Source organism: Myotis brandtii, unplaced genomic scaffold (genome assembly GCF_000412655.1).
Source record: "Myotis brandtii unplaced genomic scaffold, ASM41265v1 scaffold300, whole genome shotgun sequence".
Taxonomy (NCBI): Eukaryota; Metazoa; Chordata; class Mammalia; order Chiroptera; family Vespertilionidae; genus Myotis; species Myotis brandtii.
In genome coordinates this window covers 767,165-785,635 of record NW_005361459.1, presented here as the reverse complement: position 1 = coordinate 785,635, position 18,471 = coordinate 767,165, and the positions used below count along the sequence as shown (strand labels likewise).

The 18,471-nt window shown below is 50.1% G+C and overlaps 1 protein-coding gene across 1 annotated transcript in view; it reads left to right on the top strand.

Moving 5' to 3' along the window:
• The window catches only part of PXDC1 (PX domain containing 1), an 18,965-nt gene extending 4,251 nt beyond the window's left edge, over nucleotides 1-14,714 (top strand). Inside the window, exons 4-7 of the mRNA XM_014542381.1 lie at nucleotides 4,198-4,289; nucleotides 4,998-5,115; nucleotides 12,098-12,209; nucleotides 13,534-14,714. Of these exons, the coding sequence (XP_014397867.1) occupies nucleotides 4,198-4,289; nucleotides 4,998-5,115; nucleotides 12,098-12,209; nucleotides 13,534-13,651 (440 nt within the window). The 3' untranslated portion in view covers nucleotides 13,652-14,714. The remainder of the gene's footprint in view (nucleotides 1-4,197; nucleotides 4,290-4,997; nucleotides 5,116-12,097; nucleotides 12,210-13,533) is intronic.
• Nucleotides 14,715-18,471: the final 3,757 nt, after the last annotated feature.

Sequence of the window (18,471 nt, the reverse complement as noted above, 5' to 3'; positions counted from 1 at the left end):
GATCGGTACTTTTAAGGGAAACACTTACTTTCTCATATGACAAAATCACATTCACTCAAGGGAGCATCTGCCAGTTGTAGGAAGACACAGAGGAGGGAAGAGCGTCTCCTCTCAGCCCTTCTTGGGTCCTCAGAAAGGGTAACTTTGTCGCTGCCTCTTCTGCCTTGTCCTCTACACCCCCGGCCGTGTGCAGCAGGTGTCAGCGAGGGCAGACAGTCCTCTCGTAAATGCTGCATGACACCTCGCAGAAGGGAGCACAGGACACTGAGATGGCGTAGAGGGGAGCGCCGTGGGTCCCGGGGAGAAAGGCCCTCATTGGGGTGTGTACGTGTGCAAATATAGCCACATGGCTACGTTCTCCAGCTTGTTTCTTAGCCTCATTTCTTGAATGTTGGCTACCTATTTAGAAAACAGGTACTTAGGAAGTAAGCCCATAAGGTTTTCCAAAAAATTTAAGATGTTTTGTTTCCAAAATGTGTATTATGCTCAACCTTTAAAGAACATGTATCTCCTAAGCACGCATGATGGCCCTGCGTTCCTGGTGTCATCCACACAGTCTGTCCTCTGTGAGGGGTGTTGATGGACACGTTTGCGCATGGAGAAGGAACTCTGGAGATGTAACTTATTATTTGACTTGGCTGAAAGGTCACGTTACCGAAAATCTTCCTGGGGCTCTATTGTGGAGTCTCCTCTGAGACTTGTGCCCTTTGGGTAATGGACACTCCTTCCTGTGCTTCAGAAAGACGGTCTTCCTTCCGAACTGACCGAGAAGACGCCTGTCTTTATTTCCAGAATTTTGGCAGCGAAGGCTCAGGTTAGGTTCGGTCTCCCGAGTCTGTCCGTGGAGGAAGCCTGTGACCGTCTGAGGTGTTCCTCACAAAGCCTCCACTTCCTGAAGAAAACGGGACTTTGGACCCAGGCTTCTGAGATTAGGAATCTGAGTTGTTTGTGTTTTCGGTCACTGGTGGGTCATTGTGCTGATGTCAGCGTGTTCAGTCTGGGTTTCGAGAATAAATCAGGTGTTTGCATGAAGAAGCTGATCCTGAAACTAACAGAAACAATCTGTGTTCTCAGTTTCCAAGGCTAAACTAGTTCACAAGCAAAAGGCACCCTGGCTGCTGTAGGCTGACTTTAACCCTCAAATGTATGTAGAATTGGCACACTGAAATGGATATATAATTGTGCTATCAATCTTTTGCTTTCAAATTTTTAATTGGTTGGGGCTAAATCTGGATAAAGTTTTCACATCACAAATTGTGTAGAGTGAAATCTTAACAGTTGAGGTTATATTAGTGTTTATGTTTTTATCAGAAATTAGAAAAACTCCCGGGTGCTGTGAAGTCTGCTGAGTCAGCTTCCTGAATGTGGCTGGTAGTGGATTATCCCTTCCAGTCCTCACTGGACTGAATTCCATGGCTTCCAGAGTACTGTCACCCCCTGCTGGCCAGTCCTGGAACCACAGTCTCATAACCAAGAGGTGTGGGGAGACCACAGGTAGAGGAGCAGGTACAGTGCAGAGTGGTGAATTCTGCAGATGTCAGGAGAGAATTCTCTGGGAGCCCAGGTCTCCCAGCCTCTGATGTGACGAAGGCTGTGCAGAACAGAGGGCATATGCCTCTGGTTGAGGGCTGGATGAGGTTGTACACGAACCTGGAGGTGGGGGAAGGTCAGCAGAAAGGTTGTCCCAGCAACAGGCAGCGCTGCGTGAGGCTGGGCAGGTCAGCAGGCAGCACTGCATGAGGGTGGGGGCTGTGTTTGGATGGTGTGGACCTGTTCCTCGGGGTTGGTGTGAGGGTGGGGGACTCACAGGGCACAGGGCCACTAAGATGGGCTGGGTCAGGTCGAGGAGGGTCTGTGCGCTGGGTTAAGACGCTGAGACTGTCTCCAGAGGCCTGACCACGTGCTTCTCGCTTTCCTCTGGAAAACGGGTCACCATGAAGACAGGGTTCCAGGTAAATACAGTTAAGGTTGAATTTCAGATAGATAATGAACAATTTTTAGTAGAAGTCTATCCATACTAGTGCATTATTCATTGTTTATCTGCAGTTCAAATTTAAATAGGCATCCTGTGTTTTATTTGCTACATCTGGCCACCTTAAAAGATCATCATAGAGCAGAATGTATTCATCTGATGAAGTCTTACCCTTGGAGGTTATTAACCCAACCATAGGTTGAACATTAATTAAAGCAAAGATGTAACCAAAATTATGGTGTTAAAGCAAAGATACAAGAATTGTAAATTTCTGTACTGACTTAAGATTAAGTTATGCTTTTAACTTGTAAAGCGGGTGTAAAATGCTGTATGCTCTCACTCTGCAGGAGGCTGGTCTTCCTGCAGATGCACCCACAGTACTGTGTCTGAGCCCCGGCTGATTACGCGAGTAGTCCAGCTGTAATAGAAGCTGAAGTACAGTAACGGTTTTGCTCATCTTGGAGTAATGAAGCACCTTGTGGGCATGATTGACATACTTGTCTCTTTAAAAAAGCTTTCAGAGGATTTTGCTTGGTCCCTTTCCCTCTCGAGACTTCCCTGTAACAAGCAGAAGATGAAAGCATTTTGGTGCAAAGCGTGTGCCTGTGTGTGTTTGAAATTCTATTCCCAGGAATTCAGGGCCTGGAGAACAAGCATCCTGAGAGTCTGTCTCTTTGGTATTTTCTCCCTTGTCCCTGCTTCCCGCAACATGCTGGGTGATGTGCTGGGGCCGACAGCCTGGGGAAGAGCGGAGATGGTGGCCCAGTCCTTGTCGCTGGGGATGGCTGGGGCGCTGTGGCGGATGTGCCAGGCTGTGTGGATAGGATCCTGGGGTTTCCCAGCCGTCCAGCCATGACCCACCGGCCTGCCTCTGGGACTCCTGCTCCCTGGACAGCTGACCTCTGGCTGCCTGAGCCTGTGAGGCTGGGCAGGGTGGGCTGGACCAAGCAGGGACGCCTACACCCAAGGGGCAGGGGCTTCAGGAAGTTGAGAGGGTGATTCCTGGCCTCGATTTGAGCTGTGGAGCACCCCCCTGCTGTCACCAGGCTTTCAGAGTTGCCCTCGCCCATGTCTGGGGTGCTCCTGGTTTTCCAGGGACCCTATGTTGTAGGCCTCTTCCTTTCAATCATGTAGTATAAGAAGTTAATTTTATCACTTATGTAGATATGTTGTAGGCCTCTTCCTTTCAATCATGTAGTATAAGTTAATTTTATCACTTATGTAGACTCAGTCAACGATTTACCTAAAAACAACAAGCACCCTTTCTCCTGTAAAACGAAATGAAACCAGAACTTCTAAAGAACTTAGACTCATTACTGATAACAGCTCTGGGATTTCAGCCGTGTGTTTTGGTGAGAGCTCACAGGGCAGTCATCCTAGGTCACAGGACGTGCGCGAAGAGGCATGTTTCTTTGGGAATGAATATCCCCCATCTCCAGGAAGCCGATGTACAGAAACTGTAATGGGCGGGTTTGTGTTCCTCACTGTTCATGGGGACACAGAAACGTACCCCGAGTCTCCATGCTGTAACCTATAGCATTTACAAAGCAATAGACTGCACTTCCTCACAGCCGCTCGGTATTTCTGGTAACTAACAAGGTCAGACGCTGATTCCTGGAAAGTGCTGAGTCATGCCACGTTGGTTTTCTCTGAGTAGAAATCTGATTTTTTCCTTCCAACGCTAGCATTTAAATGACTTATCTAACCATGGGCTCCATTCAGATGGGCCCTGCGGTCAGGTCAGCAGCACAGAGCGAGTCCGCCTGATGCGTTGTGGGAGCGGGTGTGTCCAGGGCACCTCCCCTGGTGCAGCCACCATAGGCGGCGGTGAGTGGGCCCCGCCGAGCTCCAGTGGAGCCCAGGGTGTTTATGGAGCCATCCCTGCTGCCCCCTCAGAGGCCACTTGGAGGGTCTTTCTGTGGCTTATGCCTGCCCACCCCCCTACTCGCTATTCCTGGCTGCCAGACCTCTCGCTTTGGACGGTAGTGTCACCCCAAATACACCCAGATCATTCACTGGGTCTTTGAAACTTCACATGAGGTGTGGAACAGGGCTTCAGAGTAGGGCTGTACGTACATGGACGAGGCTGAGTAGATGCACCCACCCTCATGCAGGGTGACACAGGGTGGCATCCTCATCGTGGGAGGCCTGTTGTCTGTATTTGATGTGGGAGCACATTTCCTGGTCTGTGTTTCTGACTGTAGGCATGTCTGTCTCCACTGTAGGACTGGTAGCCATAAAGGACGCCCATGACATAGAAACCAGGCTCAACGAGGTGGAGAAGTTGCTGAAGACCATCATAAGCATGCCATGTAAGGTGAGTGGGTCGGGTCCGGCTGGGTGGGGCGGTGGCACATCCCAGCAGCGTCCACATAGCTGGCCTGTTGGCTCCCTTGGCCACCTGCCCCTCCCTGGAAGTGTCAGGCCATAGGGAGGCCAGTGGGTAGACCTGGGAAAGAAAGACTTTGATGAACTCCAGTGGCTCCATTGTTTCCTCCCTGGGCAGGTGGGAGTGAGGGGCCAAAGAGGCGTTGAGTAGGAAGGGAAGGGGCCCTCCGCTACAGTGGTCCTTGCTTTCCTGCTTCCATGCAGAAGCCCCTGGTCTGGCTGAGGGTGTCTGAGAAGAGGCAATAGGAGCCCGAGGGAGTGTTGGCCTCAGCAGCGGCAGGTGGATAAGCAGCTTGCAGGCCTGGGTGCTGTGGTGATGAGGAACCGGCTGAGTCAGGCGACCACCTTACTCCTGCAGGCTGTTGCCTGCCTCCTCTGTGGGCGCTCATAGTTTACTGTGAAGTGAAGGGAGCTGTGGGGAAACACTGGCCATGCAGCACTGAGAAAAGCTAGCCAGCTTCTGTCACCTTGTCCCAGGGGCCCTGTGTTTAGCCACGTGTCCATAAATAAACGAGGTCATCGATTTCCGCCTCTTCCTCATGGTCGGTCCTGTGGGCTGTCTGAACAGCTCTGGGTAGCGCTAGATGGGGCCACCTTGTAGAGGATTAATTTTAGTAATTAACCCATTTCTCCCCAGTATTCTAGGTCAGAAGTCGTGCTCACCTTCTTTGAAAGATCTCCTCTGGATCAGGTGCTAAAAAATGACAGTGTACATAAAATTCAACCCAGCTTTCAAAGTCCAGTGAAAATTTCAGGTAAGAGCTACAGGGAAGGCCTGGGGGAAATGCCGCGGGGGTTTCTAGGAGCTTTTCAGTGCGGTGCCTGCGTGGCTGTACCCCCCTCCCCCCCGGGCTCCAGAAAGACAGCCCAACAGATGGTGAGCATCGTGGGTGAGAGGCTGCTACCAGATCCCTATGAACAGTGTGTTTTCTGACCCAGAGTTCACACTCCCCCTCCGTCCTAAGGGAGTTACTTGGCATATAAATTGGAGCTTACAAAGCAGTATAATGATGAAAACATCAGTGAGGCATTTCTGATGCAAACTTCTGGAGCCAGTAGTCTAGCCTGCTGAAAAAGATAGCGCACATAATGTGGCATTGAATTGTTCTTAGTCTAGGGCAGCCGTGGCCAAAGGGGAACACACCGTCTAGGTATTGTTAGCATTGATAAATTAACTAAAACATTAACGAAAGAGGCAAGGTCAGCAGCAGTAAGTAATTGTGCCCTGAGCAGAGCGCTGGTCAGCTCACCTGTGGGGTCACATGAAAGGAAGGGGGCCCTGGACTTCACCCTTCGTGGTGGCTTTCTAAGCTCTGGTTGCCCCTGTCGTTAGAACACTGTTGCTTTCTGCAGTGCTGTCTGTGAAGGCCGCTGAGGGGAAGAGCTCTGCCCCGGGGTCTCAGGCAGGCACCGGGCTTCCCCAGGCAACAGGCAGTCCACTTGTTTTGGCCTAAGAAGTAGCGTTTGCGTGGAGTCCTGCAGGGTCTGCCAGGTGGGAAGGGAGGGAAGGCAGCGGGCTGTAGGCTAACCGTGAGGGCCTGCAGAGCATCCTGGTCTGTAGGAGGCAGAGGAGGGATTCTGGAGGAGGAAGGAAGGAAGAGGAGGAATGGAGGAGCAGCCTCTGGAGGAAGTAGATGAGAGGGGAGACGAGGCCAGAGCCGGCTCCTAAGAAGAAATTGGTGGTCGTGGTGAAGGGGAGACCGAGGAAGCCAACCCGGGGGATGTCATTGGTGGAAAAGTGTCCTTGTTGAGTTCTGTGCCACAGCAGGGACCAGAGTCCTCATTGTGTGTTGGTGAGGTGGACAGGGTGGGTGAGGTCTGGGAACCTGGGATGGAGAAGGTACTTCCAGGTATGACTGTGTGAGGATGAGTGGGAAGCCTGGGTTTGTCTGTCTGCTGCTTTTGATGTCTATGCAGCTTCCTGTGTATTCCTGGCAAGAGGAGCAGGGGTCAGAGCCCTCCTCCTTCGTAGTAGAGTGAAGGTGGCTGTCGTTTATCCTGGTGGGTGTCTGTGGGCTCCAGGCTCGGAGGCTCGGAGGGCTCCGGGACCAGATGGCCAGTCCTGCTGGTTGCATGCTGCCAGCTGGAGCGGGGCAAGCTCAGTCCTCAGTACGCGGTGGAAGGGTCCCAGCACTGGTGTCCCTGCTCTGCTTCAGTTCTTTCGTGTTGAGCAAGTGGGAGAGCAAAGAGCAGCACAGTCCTTTCAGGGCCGGTGTTGGTACAAGAGCTGGTGTGCTTCAGGTTGGCCCCACGTGGAGAAGGACCGACTCGGGCTGTGTGGCGTTGCCTCTGAGTACCTCCCAGGGTGCGACCACATGGAACATCCCAGCCCTCTTAGTGGCCTGTCTTATCGGTGACGGTGACGGGTAAATGCAAGGCCACGTCTGCCCTAAGGAGCTGAGAGGACTAAGATGAAGGGATGGCGGTAGAGTCCCATGCTGATGTTTTAAGTATGTTCTCCCTGTTTTTTCAAGAGGACTGAGGACAGAGGTTTTGGCTTGCCTTGTATGTGAGCCTCAGTGAGGCCTTGCATGGGTGACCAGGGACACGGTGTCCAGGTCTAGGGAGGCAGGGTGCTGACCTCCTCCTGCCAGCCGGGGGCCCAGGTGTGGGGGTGTATACTCTGCCCTGGGGACATAGCAGTCACTACCCCCCAGTGTTGGCTCTGCACAAAACACTTTATAATAAATGGGGCTGCCAAAAAATGGAGTTTGTAAACATCTACTGCACGTCGGTCCCCGAAATCCTCCAGCCAGGGGCCTGTCCAAGGAACCCGTGTGCGAGGTGGCAGGCTCGGGGAGCACCAATCGAACCCTTCCTGAGCCGAGTCTCTGACAAAAAGGGGTGTCCTCTTCTTCTGCCCTCATCAATGGAGCTCGAAATCTGGGAGTCTCCCTTTGAAGCTTCCCAGCATAGACTAGCATGTAGGTGTACCGGCATGGGGGTGTTCCATGGAGGTGGGGTGCACGCTCATTGTTCACTGCTCGAAGAGATAAATATATGAAGACAAGGCACTGTGGTAAATTAGGAGACACATTTCAGTGAAACTGGGGTTTGCGGTGACACCGACATCCCTTTGAAGAACGAGTGCACACATTTGCCAGTGGTGCCTTTCAGTCTCCGTCCCATATTCTGGGGTTGCTGCATTTGGGGGTCCCCCAGGCCTGAACATCCACAAGTGTCTCTATCAGCCTCACCCTGTCCCTGGTTTATAGCCTGGATGCTGACTGGTCATCCCACAACTCTGGCTTGCTGAGCTCAGTAATTTCTCACAACCCGGCATCCACAATAAAACCCAAGCCCCCCAGTCATTCTAGGCATGTGAGAGTCTGGCTGGCTCCAGCTTTCTGATTTTCTCACCACAGCACCCTCTGCTGCAGACCCTCCGCCGCTTCCTGGCTGGGCTTCTGCAGGGGTTCTTGTTCCAGCATCTAGAAGGGTTCAGCAATCTGGAGAAGGGCTGTGTGTAACTTAATAAAGAGTCCAGAGACAAAACATAATTTTGAAAGGCATTATAGGGAGTCAGATGAGCCAAGCTAAAGAAACTAAGATCTCCTTGCTTCAGGACCCCTTGCTTTTTATTAACACAATTTGTCCTAAGGCGAGGTAGACATATATATATACACTTCAAAGGGTAGGGTTAGGTACAGAATCCATTGTCAGATTGGAAGAATTTGCCTACGGCTATTCAGGTGTTTGGCCAGTAGGAGGCAATAACATGTAGATTAAGATGCCCTGAGCTGTCTGGCAGCAGCAATCATCCCTTTTCAGGTTTGGGAAATGCCCTCAGCCATTCCCAACAGGTGACAACATATGTGACTCAGCCCTTGTTGAGTCCCCAAGTTCCATCAACCTTTTGATGAAACTCTTGCAATTATGACATGGTGGAATTGGCTTCCGGCAGGCTTCGCTTGTGCTGTGTCTGCCCCTCCACGTCCACTCCTGTCCTGCTAAATCCCATTCATTCGTGAAAATGCCCTCACTTGCTGCGACTCACCCAGCCCCTCCTCCTCCTCTCCCCGGAGATTTCCTAGTGCCTTCTCATGCCATTGACATGTCATTTAGGGAGGAGGTGCCATGGGAACGGGCACTGGCCTCCCTGGCTGTGGGAGGCTGCTCTTCACACTGGTGACTTAGGTGCATCAGGCTCTGCAGGCACAGCCTCCTCTCTAATGTTCAGACTGTGCAGTGGCCACGGGTCCCACTAGGTGGCGCCAGGCCCTGGTGATGCAAGAACTGAGCCAGGTCCTGGTCCCACAACAAGGGCAGTGGATTCTCTGGTGATGCTTTGGGTCAGTACAACCTCAAACAGTCCTCCTCCCATGTTAATCTAACTACTGTCAAACCTAAGAAAAATAGGATATGTGAATTAATGAACTGAAGGACTGATAGCATATGGAGCGCTGGAAACCATGGCTGCAGTTAAAAAAAGAAAAATCATTACCACAGTAGTAATTGCTGCAGAAAAGATCCATTGATAGCTGCTAAGATTAGTGGCAAAAGTTTCAGGAGAAATAGGATTTGCAGAATCTGGATGCATCTCCCTAAAGGTATTTCTTAACCACAAGGGAAATATAGTAACCTTTGGGGAAACTGGCAGAAGCCTCCTTACCCAGGTGATCCAGGCCCACATCCCAGGAGTGAGGCCAGTGACATCACACACCCCTGATGCGATGCACCCAGGAGGACCCAGTGTCCCTCTGCAGGGCTCCTGCTAGAGCGAACCACTGTGGTCAGAGCTCATGGAAGTATCAGACACATCGAGGGACAGTCGGTAAAATAACTCACCAGTCTCTTCAAAAGTGTCCTGGTCATCAGAAATGAGAATAGACTGAGGAACTGTCAGAGGTCATAGGAGACGAGGACACAACCGCTTAATGCAGCAAGGAGTCCTGCATTGGGTCTGAAACCAAAAAAAGCTGGTGAAACTCAAGGGAGGGAGACGTTCCGTTAACAGACCTGTGCCACGGTAATTCCCTGCGGTTGGTAATCCTACCACAGTTACCTAAAAAGTCAACGTTAGGAGAAGCTGGTGAGGGATATGTGAGAACTCTGTACTGGTTTCACAACTTTTTTATAATTCTAAAATTAGCTCAAAAATGTTAACAAAAATAAGAAATGACAAAGCAGGACTCTACTTAATGTGAAAAAAATGTAGTTTGAGAATGCACCATTTCATAGAATCAGTCATGTATGTGATTAATTAAATTGGTCAGTGATTTTTTTTTACTATAAGTATTAAACTGACGTCTAAGAAATTAAAATGCTGTAATTTTTCTGTAATCACAACACTGCTTTCGTTTCTTTTTATTTGCATGACACAGCAGATACGAAGACATTAGCAACCACAGTAATAACTACCATTCCTCAAGCACCAGGTGCTTATTCGGTCTTTACAAATACCACCTCATTTAATCTGTACTTGTGCCCTTTGGGGTGGATACCGTTGTTCCCATTTTACAGAAGAAGAAACTGACTGAGCAAGAAGTAACCTGCTCCCCAGGCAAAAGTAGCAGAACTGGAGTTTCCTCAAAGGCCCAGGTGGCCTTGCGAATAATTAAACCACATTTCTATGCACAAAGGCTGAGCACAGGCAGCTAAGGAATGGTTTGCTACATGTCTATTTTGAGGGGGCTGGTCAAGATTCCGTTTTTTAGAGCTTCAAGTTTCACATTTAAGAAAAATTAGGAAGCCCTAGCTGGTTTGGCTCAGTGGATAGAGCGTCGACCTGCAGACAAAAGGGTCCCGGGTTCGATTCCAGTCAAGGGCATGTACCTCAGTTGCAGACTCCTCCCAGCCTGCGCCCTCATGTTGGGACTCATGTAGGAGGCAACCCAATGTGTTTTTCTCACATCAGTGTTTCTCTCTGTCTCTCTCTCTTCCACACTCCCTAAAAAATCAATGGAAAAATATCCTCGGGTAAGGATTAACAACAACAACAAAACACAACAACAAGAAAGATTAGGAAGTTCCTCTATAAGGTATCTCTTCGGAACTTTCAGAAATGTTTGAGGCACTGACATTTGTTTTCACTTGTAAGGTTCCCCCCATCCCCTTGGTTGGGGTGGGTGCAGAAAGGTGCTGGGGCCATCTGCTGACTATGCTGACATCACTCTGAGGTCTTCTGTGCTTCCTGGGAGAGACAGATTTGGGTCAAACTTAATGAAAGCAGCTAAAGGAAGTGTTTTTTTATTGTTTTCATTAGGGCTCCCATATGTTTGAAATTGAGAGGGGAGGGAATCTTAGTCTTTCTGGTTAAGAGTTAGTCACCTTCAGAGTCACTCAGGCTCCCGTACACATCATCTTGCACCTTCTCACACCTCAGAAGGTAATAGACCCTGGAGGTTCCCAGCGCCCATGTCCGTTGGTCTTCGCTCCTTCTCAGGACTTGCAGGCTCTCTCGCTGGTTCCCATGCAGGGAAGGTGGCGGCTCTGCTGGGCCCCGCCTAACGTCACTGGGAGTGGGACTGGCTGAGCTGATGTTGAGAAAACACGTGAAATGTGAGCTGTCACCTCTCCAGAAAGCCAAGTGGAAATTTTAGCAACAAATTACTTGGCAAATCTGAACAATGAGTTGTCATTTTAATCCTGTAGGGATGAGGAGGAAACCTTATATTTTTCTTTCTTCATTTTTGTGTAGTTTCCCTAATTCTCTTCATATGGAGAGAAATTTAACAAACTGAAAACCAAATACCTAGAAAGATTAAAAATAAGCATCCACTTATAAAAAGCAAATCCATGCATGGGAATAAAACAATCTAAGTTATGGTCAGATGTAAGAAAAAATAAATCTCCCAAACAGCAATGCGCCAGGTGCCCAGTGAGCCGGGTGCCCTCGCTGCCTGTGCCGTGCCGGGGGAGGAGGGCCGTTTGGAGCTGCGTGCCTCTATGTGTTAGGCTCTGACTGGGAAGATGGTAATCCTTTGGAAAACCCTTTGAATTTGAGAATGCACCAGGAACTTTCCAGTTGAGGGTACTGAGTCCCCAGATCATAGAACCCCTGGCTGATCTGAGCCCCAGTGGTGCGGTAACAGCTACCACACCCTCAGGCACCACCATTCCACCACTTCCAGCGCCCGTCAGACCAAGACATGTGCCCTCGGAAAGCTAACACCACAGAGCCAACAAGACATATGAAGACTTTTTCTTTGTGGGCCTTTTTACATTATCAAAGTTTGTGCTTGTTAGTAAAAAGTCAATTTACATGGCAGAATGAGAGAAAGTGAAAAGTGAAGTTGCCCATTTGGTTTAAGACACACACTGATCTCATTTGATCCATGTGGCAGCCCCTGGCGGGGGGGGGCGTGGGGGGCCCGAAGGTACTGTCCTGTCTGACAGATGGGAGCTAAGAGCCCTGCAGAGCCGTGCAGTGTGCCGCGGACCAGACCAGGACTCAAACCAGACTGACAGATGTGGGCTCAATGCTCCTTCTGCCCCAGCTTCAAACGCATGGGGAGGGTGTCTGGGAGAGAGCTCAGACATTCCTGGGGGAGAGAGGCGCCTCCCGCTTGCACAGGCCACAGGTATGGCTCCTGTGAAGGCTGCGCCAGCCCCTGAATCGTATGCAGGACTCCAGGGTTGGCTCCAGCTACACCTGTGGGTGCAGTGTTCCCCTAAAGTGTGGGGGAGACAGGGCAGCAGGTGGAGGGGGGAGTCTGCAGATTGGTGTAAGCCCCAAACTTTAAAACTTCAAAACCCAACCTGTCCTGAATATTTACCTGTTGCTTTCATTTTCAGAGATCATGAGGTCCAACGGATTTTGTTTAGCAAATACAGAAACTATCGTTATCGACCACAGTATACCAAACGGAAAAGAGCAGCACCTGGGTGTGGATCCGGCAGAGCATTTGTGAGTACGCTGGTCTGCATGTCATTTTACAGATGGGATCCTGGAGCGGTTGGCTAGGGCGGACTGGGTTCACCCCGTGCGGAGCTCTGTAGGCAGGAACTACCCGTGGCCACAAACACCAGGCCATCCTGCCTGTATTTGGACACTTATTTAGAGAGTTGGCCTTTTCTAGAGGACATAAGACCGTGGTTCATAAACCTGTGGGGACACAGTTCCTTCGCCCTAGTGGCTGGCTAAGTGGCCAAGCTTCAGGGTCTGGTCTGTGCTGGGCCCTGAGGGGGCGCAGGGACCACAGCCTCCTTGGTGCCAGGCCTGGTCTCCTGGGATGGGGAGGAGCGGCACCTGCACCTCGGCCTCACGTCGCAGGGCTAGACACTCTCCAGACGCCCGGGTGCCGGGGCCTGGCCCAGGGGGCCTGCTCTGAGGGGGGGAGGATGAGTGACTAGTGAAGGTGGGACAGCCAGAAACACCACTTCTCCGTTCTTCCCCTCTTTTAGCAGAACTTTGGCCATGAGTGCCCTGGGGAAGCTGGCACTGGGCCCCCTTGAGGCACAGCCGCCTTCTCCTCGGGAATCATCAGACAGCAGCTTCAGGGAGTCATAGCGTGGCTTCTGTGGACTGTCGACACAAGGGTTGTGTGGGTGTCAGGAAGTGATTTAGCCTCTCCTGGCGCCTCTGGATCTTTAAAGCGGGACCACTGTGTTCTCCAGCGTCCACTGTGCAGACCTCAGTCCCAAGGGTGGCACACCTGGCTCAGGAGCCCAGAGGCAGCGCTGGGTGTGCAGTCTCCCCGTGGGCAGGAGAAGCACACCCGTGGGCAGAGGGGCTGCTCAGCATCCCAGGCCCCGGCCCATCCACTCCACTGAAAACAGACATGGACTGGGACAGATTCATGCTGAGACACCCAGGCGAGGACTGCAGGACACAGTGTGACCCCAGGAGTGACAGCCCCGGGTGGGGGAAGCCCTGTCAGCCCCATGGAACGGGCTCTTTCTTAGTGTCTCAGATGTCGCTCAGGTAGGTGGCGCAAGAACCCTTCACTGTGGTGTCATGAAATGCTGGCGAGGCCGAGGGGTCCCTCCTGTAAAATGCTGCTGTCCCTTTGCACACCCTGCCCTGCCACACGCGGCACGGTACCTGCTGTGTGTGTACGGAGGGCGCATTAGTTCATGCAGTAATGCAGGGCTGGCATAGTGGAAAGCCCTCCACAGTTTGGCATCGATCCTCAGTGCCCTCCTGCAGTGACCTGCTGTACTCTCTCCATCTGGGTGGCGCTGGGGCAACGAACCAGCCGCAGCCCTCACCTTTGTCCTTCCTGTTTCAGGTTTGAGAACGGCAGTGAGTTCACCTCCGAGCCGGAGGACGGCGATGACCCAGCAGCTTATGACACCAACCTGTCCTATTACCACCTGGTCCCCTTTGAGACGGACATTTTGGACTGAGTCTTCATGGGCCCTCCTCAGCCCTCAGCTGCTGGTTCTGCTGCTGTTCACTGGGCCGTATCCCACCAGGGCCCCCGTGCCTGCACTGACTGAGCACGGCTCTGCTGCCAGGCCCCGCACCGAGGCCTGGTGTTCTGTGAGTGGAGTAGTGGGGGTTTCTGGGGTTAGCACCGACCCCACGATCTCCAACAACCAGGAGTCGGGCCCAGGAGTCCGCGACGCCTGCTGCTGAGGAAGGCTCTCTCGCACTGCACACCCCCGGCCTGTTTCTGCATTCCTAGGACTCGCTCCCCGTGTGGAGGAGCCACAAGTGCCTGCAAGACATCACGATGCCAGGGGGCCACCCAGGGCCTTGCTGGGTTCCTCCTCTCCTGTGACTGCTTCCTGGGAGGAGCCTCCTCCTGGTGCAGGGGCCCAGGGCCAGGCGCCCCTCCCTCCTGCCATCCCCAGCACGACAAGCACACAGAACAACCCACGTGAGATCTGTTGAGTCCCAAGTTCTGGGCTACATAGGCAGGGCATATTAAGTAACCAGCCTTTTCCTGAGAAGCAGGATGTGTGGCTTCCATTTGTTTTTCACCTTTTGTCTGGAAACAGGGCTGGCTTTGTGTCAGCCACAGTGGGTGTTTACAGAAGGGGAATTGTGGATGGGGACAGGAACGGGGGATCATTGATCACGGGGTGCTTATGAGTTGGGGCTGAGTTAGTGATGCTGCTCAACAGGAAGAGAACCCTGCCTGGCCTGCCAGCATCTCTTCAGGGTCACGGTGCTGTGGCCACCTGGGCCCCGAGTTTGTCTCCCGGTGACCAGCTCTCCACCATGGAACTGCCATCGTAACGTGAGGGAAGAGAGTGAGAGGAAAGCCACGCACTCAGTTCGCCCGTTGTTTCCCTCTCCCTCAGGGAGGGTCTGGGGTCTGCGTGCTTATCTCCTTTATTTCTTCAGTGTCTACTAAGGACCAACACCTGCTAATGTAAATAATAATAAATTATTGAAAGTCCTAATTATTTTACACAGTCTGTTTTTTAAATCTATTTTAATGAAATAAAATATATTACTCTCCTTTTCTGGATGTCGTGTTTGCGTATGAAGGTGTGCCTCCTCGTATTCCCTCCAGGGAGGGGTGGAAGCCAAACCCTGCCCTCAGGGCTGGTCCTGAGCCCGTCCCTCGTCGTTGAGCAAGGTGTTAGGTTAGTTGTGTAGGGTTTTCCTCTTCTCCGTGTTCCTCGTTGGAACCTGTTCTGTGGCCCAGCTGCACACGCGGGATCTCCCTTCTGCCTCCCAGCTGTGCTCAGTTTACTGCACCCTCCTTTCAGGGAGGCTGTTAGGTGGCTGATGGGGGTTGACCAGTTGCCTTTCTTCTCTTGAGGGTAAAATTCACTTCTGTCCAAGGATAGGGCTGGTTGCTTAGCAGTTAAGGTTAGAATCTATCACCAAAGAAGTGAAAATATATGCCCACGCCAAGACTCAAAAAACCAATTAGCTCATGTATCATCCAGTGGATATTTCTGGAATGCCTGTGCCACTGAAGGGGCACTATGCACACCGGAAACCCAGGCTGCCTGGTGAACAGGGTGGGTAGGTGTGATCCCATGCTCTGGAATTACAATGAGCCGCGAGAAGCACCTTACACTCTCAGGAGCAGCAAAACCAAAGCCATGTATCAAAAGGCTCCACTGTGAAACAGGCGGCTGGTGTCCACAGGAAGCCACCACAGAGCTCTGGCACTCAAATCCACACATTGCAGGGACTCCCAGAGTTGCATCCCAGCAGACAGGCCACACACTGCGAGGGTTTAATCTTCTGGAAAAAAGAGAAAAAGAATATTTGTAACAGCAACAACTGCTGAAAAGATCGCCTCCATGTTTACTCCTGGTTATGTGCTTTTTCCTCTGTGAACGCAACAGCATCTTAGTGTTAGAGAATTGCCTGGCTTGCCTTTCTCTCTTCATGGTTGCCATTCTGCTACTGGAGAATTGCATGGATTGTCCTCTCTGTTGCTAGTGGGAGAAGGGTTCTAGGGCGCCACTGGAATAAACATTTCCAGAGGCCCCTACGGGAGGATAAGATGTAGAAAGCTTTATTTGTGTTGAATTACATCCCCTGGGTTGCAAAGTTGCATTTCCCTTAAACCAGTCCTGGAAGAAGCTCAGCTAGGGATTCAGCAGAGCTAGAAGCAAAGCCGGTGTCCAGAGTTGCCCTCCCATGGTGGAGCTGGGTCCAGCACAGCATCAGCCCATCAGTCCATTCCAGCCCATCAGTCCATAGTGTGGGGCCACATGGCTGTGGGCCATGTGGGCGAGTGCAGAGTGTGACAGCTAATGGAGTCATCACCACAATCCAGTTTTAAATTTTCCTCTCCCCTTAAATAGATGCCTTGTGCTTAATTTCAGTCTTACTCCAATTCCCAACCTCAGGCAACCACGGTGCAGGCTTTCGGCCTTCGTGGATTTGCTTTTCCTGGACATTTTATAGATCACACAGAATGTAGTTTTTGTGTCTAGCTTCTTTCACTGGAAATGTTGCTGGGACGCCCATGTCCTAGCAGGTGTGAGTGCTTTATTCCTGTTGTGTGCAACAGTCCATTGTATTAATGCATCACGCGTGGTTTATCCAATCATCAGCTGACAGACATTTGGTCTGTGGACACTTTATGACATTGTGAGTTACGGGGCTATGAACACCGGAGCTAAAGTCTTTGTGTGAATATCCATGATTCTTTTTTCTTGGGTACATACCGATGAGTGGAATTGTTGGGTCAAATGGTAACTTTATTAACTTTTTAAGGAATTGCCAGACTGTTTTTCAAATTGGTATGCCATTTTATATGTATATTCTCTCCGGCCTGTTTGCAGGTTCGTTTCTTTCTCCTGATGAGACTGGGTATTGTCATTCTCTCTGATTGTAGCCATTCTAGTGGGTGTGAAGTAGATTTAATTTGCATTTCCTTCATGACTTCTGATGTTGAGCACCTTCTCATGTGCTTTTTGGCCGGCCATTCATTAATCTTCTTAGATGAAATGTGCAGTCATGTCTTTGCCCATTTTATTTAATTTTGAAATAATTATAAATCACAGAAAGTTGCAGAGTAATAGAGAGGTCATGTGTACCCTATTCTCTTTTTGTCCCAGAGGTAACATCTTACATATTTTACTATATGATCAAAAGAAGGAGATTGACATCAGTACAGTCCATAGACCTAATTCAGGTTTTTATCAGTTTTACACAGACATGTGTGTGTGTCCAGGAAGTTTCTCACATGTAGATTTGTGCAGGCACCACAGTCAAATGATGGAACTTGTTTATTGCCTCAAAGATCTCCCTCCTGCTACTCCTTTATATTCACATACACCAACCCCACCCACCCCAGTCTCTAACCCCTGACAACCACTAATCTGTTCTCCATCTCTATAATTTCATCTTTTGAAAGGTGAAATAAGTGGGATCCTACAGTATATGACCTTTTGAAATGGGCATTTTCCAGTCAGTATAATACCCTTGAGATCAGTACAAATTGTTGCATGTATCAGTAGTTTTTTTTTTTTTTTTTTTTTTTTTAGTATTTAGCTGTGTAAAGTTTCAAGAAAGAAATGACAGGCTCCAGCTTATCTTTGGCTCCATCACCAACATGAAGGCAAAAGGTCAGCAAAGGGAACAGCCCCACAGGGCAATGTCTCTCTCTCAGGCCTCCTCCTTCTCAGCCTTTTCTCTCCCCCGGCACAAGCAGAGTGAGCACATCTGTAGTCCCTTGAACCTCTGTTCTGACACCCTCTGTCCACTGTGCCTTCACTCTCCAAACCCTCCAGCAGAATAGGCAGTGTCTCCTGTGTCACCATCCCTCCATGTCTCTCTGAGGACAGGAAGAGTGACTAATTTGCCTATTATCCCATAGCCACTGGGATTGGCTGAATAAAGGAATGGGTAATTAAATAGAACATAAAAGGAAAAAGGTCACATTGAACAAAGTTCTAAACTGTGTTTCCCAAAAAGAACAGCCAACAATAAACTAACATAAAGAAATACTTTTAAAAATGTTATGCCCTGTCCCATGTTGCTCTACCTGCATGGTGGAGGTTCTTAGGTTTGATTCCTGGTCAAGGGCAAGTACCTGGATTGCAGGTCCGATCCCCACCCCTGGTCTGGGCATGTGTAGGAGGCAACCAATTGATGTGCCTCTGTCACATCAATGTTTCTCTCTCTCTCTCTTTCTCTTCCCCTCCCCCTCCCCCCCTCCCTTCCACTCAAAATAATCAATGGAAAAAATATCCTTGGGTGAGGTTTAACCAAAAAAAAAAGTTGTAACATCCAACATCCAAAATTTCTTAATCTACAGAAATGAGTTGTTTCTCCCAATTCCATCACTCAAATCAGAGAGATTATTTCTAAGTTAAGGAAGTAATAACAAATGACAAAAAAATATTTTTATGGTCACTTTAATACCATTAATGACCTTTACTGAGAGGTGGCCTGAATACCTCTCTCCATGTATTTTTATAAGTATTAATAACCATGTACACTAAAAGGAAGTTGAAGCAAAATGCCAAATCTTTTCTAAGACTTTTAGCAACATTTTAAAAAATAGAAAAACATATACTCCAAACCTTATATTAGTAATCACTTCTGTCCATAAGTGGTCAATAAAAGTTTAGAGACAACTGACTGTTCTGGTGCAAGAAAAGAGCGTTTCGATTATATTTGGAGAATGAGAAAAACTGCGTCTCCTTGGAGCTTGATTACGGCGTGAAAGGTTGACCCTTGCACCCCCGAGAAAGGGTGCACTCCCAAGTCCGGGGAATGAGCGCGGCTGCAAGATACACAG